Below are 18,985 nucleotides of genomic sequence, written 5' to 3'. Positions count from 1 at the left end.
AGCAGTATTAATTCATGTGTGTATCTGAGCATTCAAGGAGGACGCAACTGTTTTCATTCAAAGACGACATCATTCTACACTTGACTTTAAAGACCTGAGTCTTCAACATCTGCAGGAAAACTATCAGAGGAGTAAACTGGATGTGAAAACTTGTAGATTGAGATGACCTGTGCACAGCTGGAGCTGACCTGTTATTTTAAAATAGATTATTAAGCAGGTTTCATTGAGTCTCTCTCAGAGTGATACCCCAGTTTGCTCATGTCGGCCATACTTGATCACCTACCTTGTGTCCGCACTGACCCTGCACTTCACAGGACTCCACCTGTGAACAGAAACCTCGACAGCAGAGCTGTTCGATTTGAGCTGGAGCGCCGGGCCTGTCAGAGTCTCAGACAAGGTGAGGTACCTGCAAAACAATAAATCAATAAGTGGATTGTTAAAGAAACTGTCATGCATGTCTTGCCTTTTAATTAAATCAAGATAATTTTGATTGTGCTTTAAAGCCAGCTGCAGTCCTCTTTAGAAAAACTGAGGCAACTTGTGTTGTTTGCAGTTTGTCTTAATAAACAGGTTTACATTGCAAAGTGCATTGAACTTCTTTCTTGCTGTATAAACCTCCTGCACTTTCAGCCACACTGAGGTGTCAGGTGGCTCAAATAGTCCTCAGGTGGCTGGGTTACATTTGGGTCTCTGCCAGCTCAGGCACGTGAACCCAGCAACCTGTTTACTGTATCAGAGTGAAGCTGGGCTGAGAGCAGGTCTGAGCAAAGAAAAACTCTGCAAACTCCAAAAGACATCCAGAAAAGTGCAAAATGTAACAATGAGGTATAAAACTCCAAAATCAGGATCTTGTTTTTTTTCATTCTTCTCTCTTTTTTTTTTTTTTTAACTGGCCTTAAAACTTTTTAAAGTCTTGATTTTGTTCATGAATCAAACTGTCTTCTTTTTCCCTGAACTTCTTCACCCCCTCCTGAGAGTCTGGTGTCTTAAAGCGTGTGTGTTGATGATTTACAGTAGTGTTCACTTTAATTTAAGTGCCTGTCCAGAGGGATCAGGTTCCCAGTGGTTACAACACAGACACAAATAGAAAAGTGTTTGAGAGAGCCAAAGGAAGAGGAGGAGGGCAGAGAGTGCAAAATACAGGAAGTGCTGTGACTTAAAATTTTTGGACTATAAGTATGCATTTCTCCTGACTCTAGCTTAGCCTCTCATAGGGGGATTCTGTGCTGAGTGTCATCTGCTGAGTGTCAAGGGTCTGCACTTAACCTTGTCGACCAAAGCTTCCAAAATATGCATCCAAACTTCACAAACCCTTAGCGTTCCTTGTTTTGCTTCAGTTTGAAGTCATGAATGAAGTGTTCACTCTGACTCAAACACTCTCTCGTAAAACATTCACTCTGTTTTTGTTTCACTTTGGAACAACTGTAGCCCGTTAGCTGTAGACCTGTAAGATTCAGACAGTTGAAGGTGCGTTTGCTCTCATGCTGTGACATTTTCCAAGAATAGGCTATGATTCAGCACGTTGCATCACTCGCTATTGTCTCTTGGCACAAAACATCTGCAGCAGATACAGTGTGTGTTCCTGCTTGTCTGATGTGTTTTTATTTGTTCATTTTTAATGTTTGCATGTTTGATATTCTATTCAGCTGTTTGTGTCGGACTTTTGGTCTGCGCATGTTTGCCTGAAGGAGTCCGTTACATCTTCCTCTCTGCCGTGGGGAGAAAGTGCACCATCGTGCGTCAGCAACGTCCACATCACAGGAATCAAAGGAAGATGAATGTTTTACCTCAGGTTACTGCAGGACACGCAGAGGGACTGTCTGCGGAGTCTGACTTCAACAGAGCTGCTTTCATGATGACAGACTCCAGAGAGATATGAGGGTGATGCTGCTGAACCATCTTGATGTTACTCTGCAGAAAAAAAAGGAGAGAAACAGAGGAGAGGATGAGCAGAAAAATAAAAAGTGAGATTGAAAGAGAACATTTAGAGGCATGTCTGGAGCCGGCACCTATTGGTTGATAACTGTTGTGTTTTGGGACATTAGGAGGGAAATGTGAGGTTTGGGGGGAGCTTTGGATGTGGGTTTCTAGGGAAATAAAGATGCCAAATGGAGACTTTGATCATCCTCCCACATGGTGGATTCTCCACTGCTTTCATGTGTTTCTTGCTGCAGCTGTTTTCTGCACAAAAAACACCACAATTTATCTGAGCAGCAGCTGACAGAGTTGAGTATTCATTAGCTAAAAAGCTGTATATTTCCCTCAAGGGTGGGAGGAGACTGAACACAGTTAGAAGAAGATTGAAAATTTGAAAAAGTTGAGAACATATGGCGAGAAAATTGCTCCAAAAGACTGTTTAGAAGTTTTCATACCCACTGGACGTCTAAAAATGTAACTGTTGTATCGGTTCGGGTCTCATCTGAGCTGTTATGTGTTTCATTTGGTAACTTCCTGGGCTGATTCCCGGTGATTTCCCTGCCCCTGACGTTGATTGGTCCTGACAACAGCAGACATTGTACCATCAGTTTATCCAGTCCCTTTACAATCAAATTTAAAGTTAATTACAGGAAACATTTGGTGCAGAGCCTTCATCTTTATCATCATCTACTTTTGGAGCACTCACCATGTTTTATTTGGTGTTTTTCTACCTTTGCATCTCTCCTACAAATAATATTGAAAAAGTGTCATTTTCAGCAGAAGTTGCCACATGATTTCACCCACTCTGCAAAACCACATTGAGATATTTGTGGGCTTGTATTCTAGGGGCAGCAAGTATGAAAAAAAAGCCATTTCCTGAAAATGTTCCCGGGTGCTACATGCCGCTACCCTGCTGTAATGCTGATGTCCTGACACAGATATATAGGAGCTGCTGATCTGCAGGAGATCATTTTCCCTGCAAAGTCACATTCTGATCCTGAAAGTTAGGTGCAGAAACTTTCTGCAGACATGTCCTCTGAGGAAATGGGAGGTTGGATTGGGACACGGTGAGTCAGAACAGGCTCAATAGCAGAATGAATGGAGACGAGATTTTTGAAAAAGTGTCACCCTCATGAGTTTATTCTTACTTTGGGTCTGTGATATTCTTCTTTAAGAAAGTGCAGAGCTCCAGTTGACTCTGTATTCATAAAGAAATATCATAACAACTTTAATCTTCTCCTTTGTTTGTCTCACAGAGGACTTTAAGTTAACAGGGAACATAAACCTCTGCAGAGGACTTTAAATGGAACAGCACACCTTTATTACTCATGTTCACAGCAGACTGTCTTTTCATTTAAATCTCTTTGTGAGCTGTGAGTAATGGAAGTACTCTCCTGGATTTCTTTGGCAGGTATCTGAGGAGCCATTGATGTGTTTTTGTTGAATGAGGCGGTCTTTAATATTCTGCCTCTCTGTCTTCTTCTTCTTTTGTCTGTCTGTCTCTGTGTGCAGTCCTCCAGCTGAAGCTAAGACAGAAACGGTCCAAAGAAGAGTCGGTGCCGTGTAAGTAGTCAATAACTCAACCCAAACTTGGTCAGATGTAGCTTCATTAGCTAAGTATGCTGGATCATCAGGAGTGGGCCTCCAACACCAAGGTCTGTTCATAGCTCTGCCCCTAACAGTTCAACAGAATAGGGATATACGCAAACAAAAATTTTACTGATATCAATGCCAGTTCGGATTCCCTCATCAATTCCCCCAGTGGATTTTCTTGTACGAAGTTAGCTTTACAGGTTTCCTACGTCAACGTTTTACTGAGAATATAAGTAAATAAGTATGACATGACGCCGCACAAATTGCACTTTGCGTTGTTGGCGTCCTTTTTGGTGAAGTGAAGCCGAGCTTTCCATCACTTCAGTCTCCCCCCATTGCTTTGGAAATTCTGCTGCTGACTGATGAGCCTGGTTGACGTGTGGCACGTCACGTGACATTGACACAAGATCCAACCACTACAGCATGATGTAGAGAATCAAGAAGGGAATCATTAAGCATAAAGCTTACGTTGTTAACTGATTGAACCATTTCTAACCAATTCTTAACAGGAACCAGTTATCGATACCCACCCCTACCCCAGCAGATTGGCCAATCAGAGGGATGAGGGTCCGTGGATAGGGGGGCCTTAAAGAGACAGCAGCTCTTCATACACAGGATGAAACAATTACTTTTTACTTTTTAAAATCTTCTTGGACCTAGCATTTTAGCATTTCAGACACTGAAATTAAAGAGCAATATGGTCTGTTTGTTTGTTCCTAGCTTTGTTGACTGCTCTATGCGCTTTTAATTGTCCTTCATGGGTGAATAAAGTTTTTCTTTTAATAGAATTGAATTGAAACAATGGTTTTCTGGATCACCAGTGTGAGAAAAATAGATATAAGAAGCTACTAAAGGGGGCACTGAGGGAAAGAATAGAGATTAAATAAATAAATAAATAAATAAATAATTTCAGTGGTTTTTAGCAAAGTAAAATTATAATTCTGGTGTATTGAGGGCACGATCCACCCGCTCACTATGCATCACCCCTACTCTTCAGTTCAGATAAGGATCCAGAGCACTGCTCTTGAGGATGCTTAGGTTGTAGTTTAAAGGTGGTTGAGCTCAGCTCGAAGTTAACACACGGCAGAGCAATTAGTCAGTGACATTTTAGCTACTATCATCCGTCACATGACCTTTATCATACCTGAGCTACCCCCCAGCAGTCTGCTGAAAGGTAGAGATCATCACGATAGCAGAACTCCACAACTCGGACTGCTGCGGCTCCGCTCGCAGTCTCGGACTCAAATCCTCCTCCTGCTTGTGTTCAGAGTTTACAGTTTAACCTGCTTGCTCTTTTTATTTAGGGAGAGAAAACAAAATGAAAGATAAGAAGGAGCTGAGAGAGAGACAGAGCAAGGGTTTAAAGAGCTGATCTGTCAGACCCTGGAGTGATATCCACAGGAGAGTTGTCTTAAGTTCTCAAACAACATGAAAAAAATTGTCTCCTGCGCAGCGGTTGAATCAGGAGGGAAGGATGCAGCATGCAGCCGTCTGGCAAGAAGCCATGATGCAGCCACTCATGCACATAATGGGGTCTTTTCTCCCTGACCTCATCCCACCACTCTTTCCCTCTCTTCATGCCCCCTTTGGTCTGTTTTTCCACTCCTCTTCCAGCTGCCTCTCACCATTTATCTCCCCTCCCATCGTCTCCTTCATCTTCTCCACTTTGACCCTCCATCCATATTATGCGCTCATCCATCTCTCCCGTGTGTCTTGACACTCATCTCAGATGTATGTGACTGACAGGCAGGTTGACGCGCCCTAAAGGAGGCCCGCGGAGCGCCTTGTGGATGGTGAAAAGGTCTAAGAGGGTTAATGTCCCCCGGGGTGTGCAGGAGTGAGTGTGTAGCAGCAGTGTGACAGTGCTCAGTGACGTGAACTCAGGCTTGTGCAGGTACCAGCAGTCTCCCCTGAGGGTTGCTAATCTGGTCACATCCCGCGCTTGCTTGTGTGTGTGTGTGTGTGTGTGTGTGTGTGTGTGTGTGTGTGTGTGTGTGTGTGTGTGTGTGTGTGTGTGTGTGTGTGAGTGAGTGTGAGTGTGTGTATGTACAGTGTAGTCACAAAGAATTAGAGCAACAACACATATTCTGCCACGATTTTTCCAGAACATTGGACTTTAAATTAAACCCTCATTATGAAGTTAACATGCAGACTCTTAGCTTTTAGTTGAGACAGTTGATTTTTGCTCCTTTGCTCAAGCGGCCTCATCTCGTATTGTGTGAGGAATCCGTCTGAAAGTCCTCATATCTCATACGTCAATGTTTACATCCTCCCTCCCTTATTTTACTCTCTTAGCTCTGGAAACTTCTGTCTCCTGCCATGATCAGAGTCTCAGCTTGGAACAAACACAGGTAAATAAACCATCCGAACTGTCGTCCACTCTCAACTTTTAAATATGTCTTAAAAAAACTTGGAAAAGAAAGTCCAGATGAGCACAGATAATCTGTTGATGCAGACTGAAGACATCCTCAAGAGGATGATCAGGAAGAGGCCAGAGACCTCCACACTGGAGACACACGTCCAAGATGGTGAGAGTCCCACAAACTCTTTACTTTTCAGCGTCCTCACACACACTGCAGAAACATTTCCTTTTGTTTTCTGTTTGTTTCCAGAGACATCTGCAGAGCCGTTGCTTCAGGCCAGGCACATGCAGCAGAAGAGAGCTCGCCTTGCTGATGATCTGAGTGATAAGATCTCTAAGCACCAGCCGGGCTCCGTTGAGCTGATCCACAAAAACATCCAACCCGTTTCCTGCAGCAGTGAACAGGATATCACAGGTGAGCCGAGCCAGACTGCAGACGTGCTTAGTGTTTCTTCTGCTCTCCTACAGGCTGTCAAAAGTGAAACACGGAAGCCGTCAAAGACAGTTGAATGGTTCTGGATCTGTTTTCTGACAAATTAACTTTACACTGGACTGTTTCTCATCCTCAGCTCAACTTCTGCCATCTAATGTATAAATACACTCCTCTATCAGAGTATTATTCTTCACGTTTACTCTGTTGAGTTTGGAAACCTCTAACAATCTTGTTCCACCTTGAAAGACAAGACACTCTCTCGAGGTGTTTTTCAATTGCAGTAACATTACCCAGGAACTAGTGACTTTTTTTCTCAATTAAGATCAGGGACAGAAATAGCGATCCCAATTTGACCTTTCCAGTGGTAAATGTTTCACCATCGTGTACCTCTACTCCTGTATTAGTCGTGTATCATATTAGACAAAGACATCGGAGACCATGAGACCAGCTGCCTGATTGATGCTTGGGTGGAAGATTCAATAATGTACAGTGTCAGAGGATTATCCATCTCTGCCACCACTGCGAAACATCCCACAATCACATTAAATCTGAGTTTCAGACGTGACACTCCGAGATACAAACATACCAAACACAGAGCCACACAGGCCCAGAGCAGCAGCACGGACGTCAGCACATTATTGAATCTGAGGCTGTTAAATCAGCCCCATGTTGTCTTTTCATCATCCCCCCGCTGGTGTTAAATTAATGACCAGCGGGTCATTCTATATCGCTCCAGCCCACGACAGCTTCCATAATGAAATAACACAGGCCTACCTCCAAAGGAGAGGACTCTATCTTCAATCTGTGAGATGTGCAGGTATTCTCTCTTTAAAGCTCTGCAAAGACCCAGAAGTCTGAAGACTGATGAGACGATTATGTGACACCAGAGGGAGAAGGAACAGGAGCTTGAATATGTCAGAATCATATGTTAGCCTGCATGTGAACTTTTGGTTTTGACCATATGTTCAGAGATTCTCAAAGTTATCAAAAAACATCTTAAGAATGACTGAATGAAAGTTTTGAGGTTTGTTATGGTTATTAAAATAGAGGCTGAAGTGCACTGATACTTTCTGCATGCAAACGAAGCACAGATACCATCGGTCTCTCAGAAACAGTATGAATGGCAGGACAGACTTCATTTGGCAGCGCTTAAAAGTAAACTTGGATGAATGAACACTTTCTCAGGGACAAATCTTGGCTCGTGCTGGATTCACAATGAGCATCAGAAGCACTTTTCAGTTAAGATAATATCAGTTGGCTGGCTTTGGATTGCATCAGCAGCACACCTTGTTTGAATTATAGTTGATGGGGGGGTGAAGAATGCGCCAGTGAACCCAAAGGTCATGTATGTTACCTGTTTCGATGTGTATCTGTCCTCTCTTTCTCAGACTCTCAAGTTGAAAACCTGCAAAGTGGGAACTGGTCATGTGAAGAGGACAGCAGTTACAGTCTGTCTCCAGAGCAGTCGGTAAACCAGGAGGCTTCTTTTTTACTGTTACCCCTGAACTCACCGTCAGCAGGAGGTGCCCTGTCCTCTACACAGGTAGCTGTCCACTGCAGAGAAGGTGAAAGAGTTGATAATGTGTAGGCTGGTTCTTAAGTGAACGCATTACAAAATACAAAACAACATAAAATGTAGCTCTATATTTTTCATCCAGGATGGATTTGATACTTCCATCTACCATCCGACACAAATAAAATTAAACCAAAAAAATATTCTAACCTTTTTTTAATATTCAGATTTTTTTCCAGGAGAAAATGTCAGAATTCTAAGAACAAAGAAAGCATTTTAAGGTCAGAATTTTGAGGTCAAAGTTGGAATTTTGAGGTCAAAGATAAAAAAAAGGCAAAATTCTGAGATCCAGATTTGTGTCAAATCTCAAAACTCTATTGACTTAAAATTCTGACTCCTAAGTAAATGTAGGATATAAAAGTATCTTTTTAAGTACTTTTGAGTGGAGATGCACGATATACCTGTATCAATATCGGCATTGACCAATGTTCTTCATTTTTTAACACATCGTTATTGGCCGATTACTCATAAGCTGCCCGTGTTTTTTGAGATCTTGAACGATCTCTCAAGACCCAAATAATATTGTTTTCTATGACTATATAAACACCAAAACTACTTAAGAAGAGTGGACCCTCTTCTCCTATGTCTTCCTTCCTGTTTTGATCAAAAAACCGACAATATGTACTTTTTTGATTACGTTCATGTTGGGCGCTCCATCCATGGTTGTCTCTTCTCACGATTGCACCACTCTATCTCTCTGAACTATCTCAACACATCATCTCAGATTTTTTTTTTCCCAATATCAATAATATTTTAATATCAGATATCGGTATCAGCTTAAATTGTCACGTCGGTGCATCCCTACTGATGAGGTCAATCTTTCTGCTCTTCTCACACAAACAGATCCCTGGATCCTCCCCCTCATTGAAGGTGACCAATAGGACAGCAGCATCACCTGAGCAAAGCGCATGTGTGACATCACAGAGTAAGGTATGAAATGTTTGTCATAACAAATCTACTTCAGACTACTGATGTCCACACGGTTGGTAGTCCTGTAAATATTGTTTAATTGACCTGGAAGCTGCTAAAAAATCAGATATTTCTCTGCTAATGTGGCAGAGACCAAAACGGAGCGACAAGAAGTCTGGTGGCCAGAAACATGACCGTATGAGGGATAATTTTGCTGTTTACCCTTTTGAACTGGAAGGATCCTTTTATGCAGATTTATTCATACCTGTAAAATACATTTTCATTTTTTTCAGCTTCAGCTCAAAACAAACTCTGACTACTCTTCACAGAAAGAGAAGAAGCCAAAAGAGGACAAGCCAAAGGTAGATTTCTGTTTATGAATCAACAGAAGACCGACCAAATGCTAAAAGATGTATCTGTAATACTTGTCAACGGATGCCTCTTAGGTCAAAAAGCTGAAGTACCATCAGTATGTCCCTCCTGACCAGAGAGGAGCTAAAGAGCCTCCTCCTCATCTGGACTCATCCTACGCCAAAATCGTCCAGCAGCAGCAGCTCTTCCTGCAGCTCCAGATCATCAGTCAGCAGAAGCAGAGCTACCACGCCATCCTGCCGGCGCCGGCCAAGTAATCATTCATCATTTATCCACCGTGGAAGACCAGTCCCCCAGTGTTTAGTCTGAAGGAGAAAACTTTGTGTGTTATTCTCCTCTTCTCATTAACAGGCCTCAGACAGATCAGCAGTTATCCCCCTCTTCCTTCTCTGACTCCATGACCACCTTCTCCTCACCTCTAACTGTCACTGCATCTTCAACCGCCTCTTCAAGCCACAGTGGTGCTCCTCTAGCTGGGATAAAAATGCCATCTTTACCTCCAAACCTGGATGAAATGAAGGTGAACTATACATAAACACATCATTATTTTTAGAGAGTGCACAGTGGGTACATTTTTCACTCTTCATCTCTCTATCTCCTGTCAGGTTGCAGAGCTGAAGTCAGAGCTGAAGCTGCGCAGCCTGCCAGTCTCAGGCACTAAAACAGACCTCATTGAAAGACTGAGGAGCTACCAGGAGGTGAATGGAGGCAGTGACACTACCTCCTCTCTAACAGCAGGGGGAGTCACAGGGCTGACAACAGGGGGAGCAGGAAAATCCTCTAAAACTGCTGCAACTACTACCATCATCAACAACAACAAGACATCAGATCAGCAGCAGCTTCAGCAGGAGCTTCAGCCACAGCGGAGCGCTCACTCAGGTGTTTGAATCCATCAGAGATGCACAGTGTTAGAGGATAAATATGACAGAAAACAGCGCCAAAAATGTTTTATTTATTCCAATACTAGGATGTAAGAATTATGTCTGTGTGTGTTTCAGGGAGCAGTGACAGCACAGCCTCTTCTTCCTCCATATCTGTGACATTGAGCTCCATGAGTCATGAAGATAGTGGTTTTAAATGTGACCAAACAAAGGAAATGGTGATAAAAATTTAATTTTGATTTTAAAAAAAATGTGTATCCATAAACATGCTATGAACAAAGGTCAACTGAACTAACATTAGCATGTTAACACTGTTATTTCAAAAAATATAGCATCTAACAGGTATACATGCTAGGTAAACAATAGCATAAATGCTAGCAAACAGATGTTTTCCAAATATATGCATTTTAACACTGTTATTTTGAATGTACTAGCTTACAGTTGCTAGGTAAACATTAACATGTTAACAGTCTGAAAATGCAACATTTAGACACTAACCTGACTCAAGAATGTTAACATCACCGTTTGACCACACTAATTAACATATGCTAGCTAATAATTAGCATTGTCATGTTAAACATTCTGCAAAATAGGCTTTAGCTTGATATTACCATGTTAATGTTCAGCCTGAAACATGTTAGCACAAAAACGTTAGCATTTAGCTTTAGCATGGATGTTCAGGGTTGGTGTTTACAGGCTGACAGAGAAGAGTTCAGCAGTTCCAGACTTTTGGAGTTATTTATAATTTAATTTCAAGGTTTCCTGTTGTTTTCCTTTCTCTTTCTCTTTTTCTGTCCAGATGGGTTCACCTCACACCCAGCTGAGCCTGCAGGCGTGTTCAGCTGCTCTGTTTCCAGCAAATATTAAAAAAGAGCAGACGTGCTTCACCTCAGCACCTTGTCAATTCTCTTTAAAGCCAGCCTGTCTGCAGAAGCACGTCCCAGTCCTATCAACTGGCTCCGACATGAATGACAAAGCTCCAGCAGTGACTGTGGACAAAGACAAGATGCTGAAGGAAAAAGACAAGCAGATAGAGGAGCTGCGCAGGATGCTGAGGCAGATACAGAGGGTGGTGGAGTTGTTAAAGATGCAGCTGGAGCGTGGGAAAAGAGAAAGGCAGGTACACGAGTCGCTTGTTCTTGTAAGAGTCAAACAGGAACCCCCTGATAAGCCTGGTGACCCTCTCTCTCATCATGTACCCTTCACACATGGGATGAATGTTACCAAAGTCAAACAAGAAAGCACAGAGGCAGAGGAAGTTGTGTCTGAAACAACTTTGCAAACACCAGATGCTCATGGATTAACACCATCTCCCACCCAAACTCGACAGTCGCAGGAGCAAACTCATCTCAGAATCCAGCCAGAGCAGATGATCACACAGACAAAGAAACACTCACACCTCCGGAAAACGAATCTGACAGTGTTACAGCAACAGGCTACACGGAGAGATTTGGGACAGCACGACAGTCAGAAGCAGATGCTCCAGAGGAAGAAGAAACCTCACAGAGAGCTCAAACAGCAGCAGAGGCAACCTAGCTCTGCCGCTAAGGATATTTATCAGGTCAGATTTTACAGTTTCTGCTTTATATTTTGTCAAATCACTAATTTTCAGCACAAGAATATCATTAAATGTGAAAAAACAGAGTTCCATCCTCTTAAAGTTTGTGGGTCTTGCAGGAACCTCAGTGGAATCTCAACCAGACACACCTTTCGCAAGACTCAACTCCAACTCTGGTCGCCTACAACAACGTTAACCACTTTCTGACCAATCACACTGACAACCAGAGGACTGACACATCTGAGAACAACACAACCAATCACATCCAACTGCAGGTATGTGATTCATTGAAACAAACAGTCTGTCGTCATCAAGACACCAATCCTGTGAATCATTTATCAGATTGAACAGTTAAGCGAAGTGAATGAAGCAGCAGATGTTAAACGTTTAAATGATAAAGAAACACTCAAATGTTTACAACTCTCTCTTGTATATTTCATCACACACTTCAACTCTCAACAAGGCTCAACAGCCTCCATCAGAGGAACGACAGCAGAGCAGACTGTTAATGCTCCATAAAGAGAGAGATGAGACCTGCTGCAGCGAGTCCAACAGCGGAGGAAGTTAATGATGTTTGAGACAGTGACAGCATCACTTCATGATGGAGTGCGACCATATCATGATGCTGATAATTATTGCTTTGCTAATTGCTCTGACGACATCCGAGATTAATATGATTAATGTTGTCAAGTGAAGACGAACAAAGACAACGACTCCTCTGTGCTGATAGAAGTTTTTATGAGCTATCTGGCTTTGGGAGGTTTTTGTAATAATGTTTACATTTCTCATATTTCACTTACTCTCCTTTCTTTTAGGAGATGTGCCTCAGCTCAGACGTCCTGTTGAGTCCTGTGAGTCCAGCTTCCATCCAGACGTCTAAATCATCTCCTCACAGCAAAGTACAAAGCTCACAAATGCGGACTGTCTTTCTTTAAAATAAACTAAATGCAGCTCCGTAAAGACATGTGTCTTTGTGTCCTCAGGGTTTGGGGCAGGAAGAGAATCTTATAGACAGCATTTTGCAGACAAGAGGTGAGCTGCTATATTATACAACAATATTTTCTGTCATGTTTGTATTCTGAGTGCCTTCATGATTTGTGAGCAAAAAGTTATTTTAAACTTGTGTTTCCTCTTTGAAAAGATACGTCTGAAGAGCATCCAAACCCTTCCAGCTCTGTGCAGCCTGAGTCTCAGACCCAGGCCGACACGATGGATGAGAAGCAGTACATCTCTTGTGGACGCCTAGAGGACTTTCTGGAAAGCACCTCGGGTACACCCCTCCTAGGGGTGGAGCTTGGCGGTGGATTGACATTAATCGATGACCTCCACAGCCAAATGCTGTGTAGTTCAAGCATCCTGGACCATCCCCCATCCCCGATGGACGTCTTCGATACAGCAGCCAAAGGAGAGCAAGAACTGGATGGTATGGATTGGTTGGATCTCCATGTGGGAGGAATAAAGGAAGAGGAAACGGTCACATTGGACCCACTGGGACCTCAAACGCCCCCTAGTGTTTTCTCCACTGACTTTCTGGATAGCATCGACCTTCAGATACAGTGGGACTCTTGCCTTTAGCATCCAAATAACACACAACTACACATGTGCAACAACATGTCATTGATTTCTGAGCCTTAGTGTGTCATTAGAGTGCCCTCCATCTGCTGAATCTTCAACCACTTTGACCTTTATCTGACTCAAACGCTGCAGTATTGATTTTCAAACATATGATCATTAGGCGGGTCCTTCATCTTCATCCTACCACAAGCAATCTCACGTTACATCATGAAACCTTTCTGAAGGTAGCATCAGCTGTCATTCACCAACACATCTATGTTTGGTTTATTCTTTCAGATGCATGTCATAATGATTTAAAATCACCTTATTTATTTGAGTACTGCTGTCTCAGAAAGCTGAGAGTTACTTCATCCTTAATCTATCAACTGAAAGAGCTTTGGTTTGGGAAAGCTGGAACAAAATCATGCATTCACATGCTGTCGTTTGTCCAATATTTTCCACACAGTACTTATAATGTACACAGAGCTGCAAAGCTGAACATAATCACATGTAAGTGTGAGCATTCATCACGTTTACTCTTGCAGGAAACCTCGCTGCATATCCTTGAAGATGCATAAAGTGCTGACACAGGCACGCTCACTCACAGCATCTGTAACCTACACACACACGCACACACACAGGGGTTAAAATGTGCGTGTGTGTGGAAGTGAGTCACAAGAGGGCGGAAAACAGGACATGGGTGGGCTTGCGATGGAGGCGTCCAATTGGCTGATTGAACTCTTAAGCAAACAGTGGATGAGGATAACAGGTGGACACACTGTATATGTAACCCGTGCACATCCCAGTCGTCCCACTGCGGCCCATAACAAAAGAGTGTGTGAGAGTGTGTGTGGGTGAATAAACAGCTCCTAAATGTACATCTCTGCACCACTGATGTAAGATCCTAGCATCCAGATGCCAACTCATTGCAAACTTCCTCTCATCCACCCTCGTGTTTCTATATTAAAAAGTACAGAAGTGATGTACAGGTGTATCAAACAGTGTATGTTATATATCTGGTACTGAATTCCTGTATTTTTCAACCCAGGTCATATTTTCACCGACTTTACTAAGCAAATGTCAAAGAATAACGTAGATCACTTCACCCTGGAGCCACAACGCAGCTGTAATGGCATTTATGTAATCCCAAGAAAGCAGAGATCTAGTGCTGTCGTAAGCTGCACTGAAGCAGCTAGAATGCATGCACCTGGTTGATGTGGCTCCTTCTAGTGGTCACTTTACAAACTGCACTTTCCAGCACATTAACATTAGCTGTCTTAAGTCTTGAAATTGTCTCGAACAAAGAAAAGTAATGTTTAAAAGAGGATCTGCTCTTCATTCATTTGCTTCCAAAACAACACAAGTCTTGCAGGGAGTGCACCTTTGTGCCAGGGCTCATGGGAAATGGAGTCTTTGATCCCGAAACACTGTTGATTCTACAGGTCACTGAAACCAATCTCAAACATTAATTCTTCACAGAGCTGCAAACTGCAGGTTAAAGAACATCTAAATTCTCCTTCTGTGTGAGACATAGTCATCTCCAGCAGACCAAACACCAACCACAAGTTAAAATGAGACATTTTAGAACAGTATTGTGATGTGATGTTTTTTACGCTTACATTGTCCAAACAACAATGTGCCAACCTGTGAACACACTGATGTGAAGGCCTCCGCTGTCACAGAGCATAAAGCTTTTGGTGTTTCACTCCCGTCTCTCTTCAATGGATGTGACAGTCCTTTGAAAGCTCAGGTTAATCCAGACAAAACGTCCTGACACATCCACTGAGTGAGGTTAATTCGAGACTAGCATGAGTGGTTGAAGGCTGGGAGGTCTAGTGACTGAAGCAGGATCCTTTCAAGCTGAAAGAAGAAACAAGAGGAGGGGAACAGACTGAGCGAATGAGTGATAGAAGGATGGCTAGATGGGAGAGAGAAAGGAACACCTGAGTAGAATAATGCTCAACATGTCGTCTTTGTGTGAGATTCTCAAGGTCGAGGGACGCTCGCTGTCGATGATAGATAATATGCTAAGTCCTGTCGGCTCTAATGGAAGACTGCTGTGATGAAATGTTCAATCTGACACAAACGTGAGCACACGCACACTGCAGCTTCATGTGAGGACATAAATGCTGACAGCAGCTGTCAGATTCACATGTGGAAGACACACAAACAGGCATAAACATCAGCTCAGTGCTTGATTCATCAAGTCCAAAAAGTTCAGCCTCCATCATCTGGTAGAAGGCGGTTAGATTTCACTCTCACTCCTCTTCACTAAGCACAGCTCTGGCATAGACTGAACTTTCTGTGATAAGATTATCTTTCTCTAATTAATGCTAATCTACTTGCTAGCATGACAGAGAACAGCCTATAATCTGCCCTGCGGTCTGACAAGAGCAGAGTGACGTCACATCGAAGGAAGACAGGCGCAGACGTACAAACCTAAGGTACAGCCTCCCCAGTCGAATCCCAAATGGACAATTAATGTTCCTTTTTTGAAACACGGCTGCCGCCTGCCTTCCCACTCGTCTGTGGCGCTGGCTGACGAGAGCAACGGTGCTGACGGAAATGCTGACATCAACTCAACACACAAAGGGAAGACAGAAGACACAGCTGAGAGAAAAAAAGCAAAAACAATGGAGAAAAGAGTTGGAGAGCGACCAGGGGAAGAGAAGTGTAGGAGTGTGTGTGTACATGTGTGTAGGAACATCACAGTTCCTCCTAGACCGGAGTCGGGTGTCTGACAGTTAGAAAATATGTGAAACCGAGACAGAGAGGTGAAGAGATGGAAATAGCTGCGGCCCATTATCATCGCCTCTACCTGTCGGGCTGTCGCACCTCTAATTACTGCTCCAAAAAGCACACAACAAAGTGTGTATGTGTGTGTGTTAAAAAACGTGCAGGATGAGATTTACCCTGTTACTTTCTGCATGTTGAATCACTGCTTTTCAGCGCCTGTAATGCTTTGTGTGTTATGTGTGTGTATAAGAGTGTGTGTGAGATTACACCTCTTCCGTTAACCACCTGGAGAGAGGCAGCCTGGTGAGAGAAGCTTAAGAAGAATTTAATCCTCGCCTTAATGTGACAACAGCATTTTCCATGAAACCAGCATCATTACCAAACTGTTGAGCTACGTTGTGTGTTGCTGAGCACAAACACACACTTACAGATGCTTACAGACATACACACACACTCAGGGGATCTTGAAAAACAGACATTTTGCAGGAAGACAGAGTAAATGTGACTTCTCGTGTCGTCTTAAGCATGCAGTGAGCAGTCGATGTAGGTCATGCGTATTGCGAAGCCAGTCTCTGACTGTTCTCGCTGGAAACCAAACGCTTCCAGGAGGATTATACAGACAGCGGCAGGCGAATCCACACGCACACACACACACACTTATACGAATGTTACACACCATCACAAGAACACACAAGAGGCCTTTTGAATCTAGGTCAACCAGGCAGTGGAGACAGTTCTGACCTTTACCACACACACACATTAGACTGCTAAAAGCTCAGGTAAAAGGAAACACACGTCACTTATCGAGTGTGTTTTTATCTCTGCTTTAAACTCAGCTCTGTGTTAGATTCACCGTCCTCTGAGTGTCAGCGTGTCCTTGTCATCAATCTCTCTTCCCGTCTGTGTGTAAACTGCAGAGGCAGCATCATATGGCCCTTGACAGCTTCCATACTTTCCCCCTCTGCTCAACAAAACTGCTGAACTCCTGCCAAAGAGAGGGAGAGGGATGGTGCAGGTTTTTACTGATGTGCTTTCAGGTTTACGTGTTTGATCTCACTCCCTATATTTTGTGATTACATTCATCCGTCCTATGACTTTGGATCATCTTCAGCGTTTCAGTCTAAACCAAAAAAATTTATTTTTCTTTTTAGCTACTTCAGCTGCACCAACTCCAATTAGCTGCTAGGTTGAGCCTGCTGAGAAGGTTTTCATGTCCATAGTCTGGAAAAAAATTCCCTGAATCTGTCTGTAAATAAATGCTCCATCAAATGGCATCACATATCAATCTCCTCACCGATCATGACACACTGAGTGGGCTTCAAACACCAAGGTTTGCTCATAGCCCTACCCCCACCAGCCCCCAAGAAGACTGGCCAATCAGAGGGATGGGGGTTTGTGGGGCGGTGGAGCCTTAAAGAGACAGACATAATGGTTTTTTAAATGTTTTTCTGAACAAATTGTGAGAAACTAAGAATTTTAATGAGCTGTAAGTCATGTGAAGCCATTGAACAGATTAAAGACCTAAAAAAAAATCATGATACCCCCCTTTAAAGTAAAACCTATACAGTAACTGATGTTTTCATTGGAAAATTTAAGTTTTTGGAAGTTTATGAAAAAAAAAAGTTTTCTAATGTTTTGAGTAGTTTAGTGAGTTAGACTTCAAAGACTGAACTTACCGTCCACACTCTCCTGTTCCTGGAGCAAACCCCATCTCTGCTTCCAGAGTCCACTTCCAGCCACAGCGCGTTCCTGTTTCAGTCGCACTCAGCCCACACTCTGTGAAAAACCCCGCGGCACGATCAATGACTCACTTATTTTTCCCCTGTTTTCTCACTCAGGCATATTAGGAGGCATTTGAGATATTCCCAAAGAGTTAAGATCAAGGCGGAGAGCTTATCCACCTCCTGTTCAACAACTGCACATTTCCCATGACAGCTGTGGAAGGTAGAGCATGAATCTCATTATTCCCTCTCTGATCTCTTCTTCATCCTACAGGCCAAAGTTTTAAATCCTGCCTACAGTACAGCTGAGCTGGCTGCTCTACAGCTAGTGAAGCTAGTGGAGATGTTTGTAACTGTCACTGTTGCTGCAGTGATTTTTTTAATTCACAGTATTACATTTATTTATTACCAACAACCTTCAAGTTATATGAAGACTGAAAAAGGTGTGAAAGATTTGGGTGTGTGATTCCATCTTCTGGTGCTTTTCAACCGCAGGAGCTTTTTAAAGATTTAAGTACTTTTTGAAACCAGCACATGTTGAGTATCCTCCATACTATCATTCTTACTGTGGTGATACCATAGACTGTAAAAAGAATGGACATCTGCTTGCTCGGCTCGAAGTGAGGTCTCCACTAAAACTGCTCCCCCTGGTGACTGGCTGCAGTATAGGTTAAGAAATCCATCTTTCCAGCCATTTCAGATGGGCTGTGGTCAAACTTTACAATATTAATACACCTTGTAGAAATGTTTCTCACGTCCAATTGTTGTGGTGGTTTGAAGATATTATTTGGCTTTCTTGTATTCAAGTCCTCTTTTTTTCTAAAAAGTTTCCTTTTCATTAGTTATACGAGGTTAAAAATGAGGCTTTGTGTCACATTTAACGATGATTGACAGCTGCCGTTCTCATGTATTTTTTCGGGGATTGCAAAATATGTCTGGAGGTAGAGTCAAGAAGTGATTAGACTCTTGAAAGAAAAAAATATATATTATTTTTGTCACCCAGCTCCACTCAGATTCTCCCAGAATCCTTCATCATCTCTACTGCGCAGACTCTGGCTGAAAACTGCTCAATGGCTGCGCCTGTGACAGGGGAATTTTAGCTCCAAAACCGTACAATGATAAATGGCGGAGCCACGCTGTCCACTCTATATACAGTCTATGGGTGATACAAATAACATCCTGTCTGTCTCCATCATCATCTTCTCCAAATGGTCTCAGGTATCATCTAACTGCCTTCTACTGGTCTGAAAGTGTTAAAGCTGTGTTATGGGGAAACCAGACGCACGAGATCTGCACAAGAAAACACATGAGACTTTTATGCTTTTACACACCCGCATGGCGTCAGTTGGTGTCCGTTTCCAAACTGCAGGGGGCAG

The 18,985-nt window shown here is 42.9% G+C and overlaps 1 protein-coding gene across 1 annotated transcript; it reads left to right on the top strand.

The window, feature by feature from the left end:
• Window positions 1-258: 258 nt before the first annotated feature.
• LOC141809372 (myocardin-related transcription factor A-like) lies at window positions 259-14,312 on the top strand. Its single transcript, XM_074696362.1, has 17 exons — window positions 259-397; window positions 3,430-3,480; window positions 5,806-5,861; window positions 5,966-6,038; window positions 6,123-6,287; window positions 7,694-7,848; window positions 8,722-8,808; window positions 9,081-9,149; window positions 9,234-9,412; window positions 9,511-9,679; window positions 9,765-10,038; window positions 10,158-10,258; window positions 10,840-11,601; window positions 11,718-11,873; window positions 12,414-12,497; window positions 12,582-12,630; window positions 12,740-14,312. Exons 1-17 carry the CDS (start codon window positions 259-261, stop codon window positions 13,171-13,173), a joined length of 3,003 nt encoding a protein of 1,000 aa, XP_074552463.1. The 3' UTR covers window positions 13,174-14,312.
• Window positions 14,313-18,985: the final 4,673 nt, after the last annotated feature.

Source organism: Halichoeres trimaculatus, unplaced genomic scaffold, assembly GCF_033239565.1.
Source record: "Halichoeres trimaculatus isolate MK-OKI-2021-1 unplaced genomic scaffold, fHalTri1.1 fHalTri1_scaffold_20, whole genome shotgun sequence".
NCBI lineage: Eukaryota > Metazoa > Chordata > Actinopteri > Labriformes > Labridae > Halichoeres > Halichoeres trimaculatus.
The sequence above is the reverse complement of the archived record's forward strand: the minus strand, read 5'-3'. Positions and strand labels throughout refer to the sequence as shown.

Coding starts and splice junctions, on each gene's coding strand:
- LOC141809372 (XM_074696362.1), top strand. CDS start 259: ATGTCGGCCATACTTGATCACCTACCTTGTGTCCGCACTGACCCTGCA. Junction 398..3,429: donor CTGTCAGAGTCTCAGACAAG/GTGAGGTACCTG, acceptor CTCTGTGTGCAG/TCCTCCAGCTGAAGCTAAGA. Junction 10,259..10,839: donor GTGACCAAACAAAGGAAATG/GTGATAAAAATT, acceptor TTTTCTGTCCAG/ATGGGTTCACCTCACACCCA.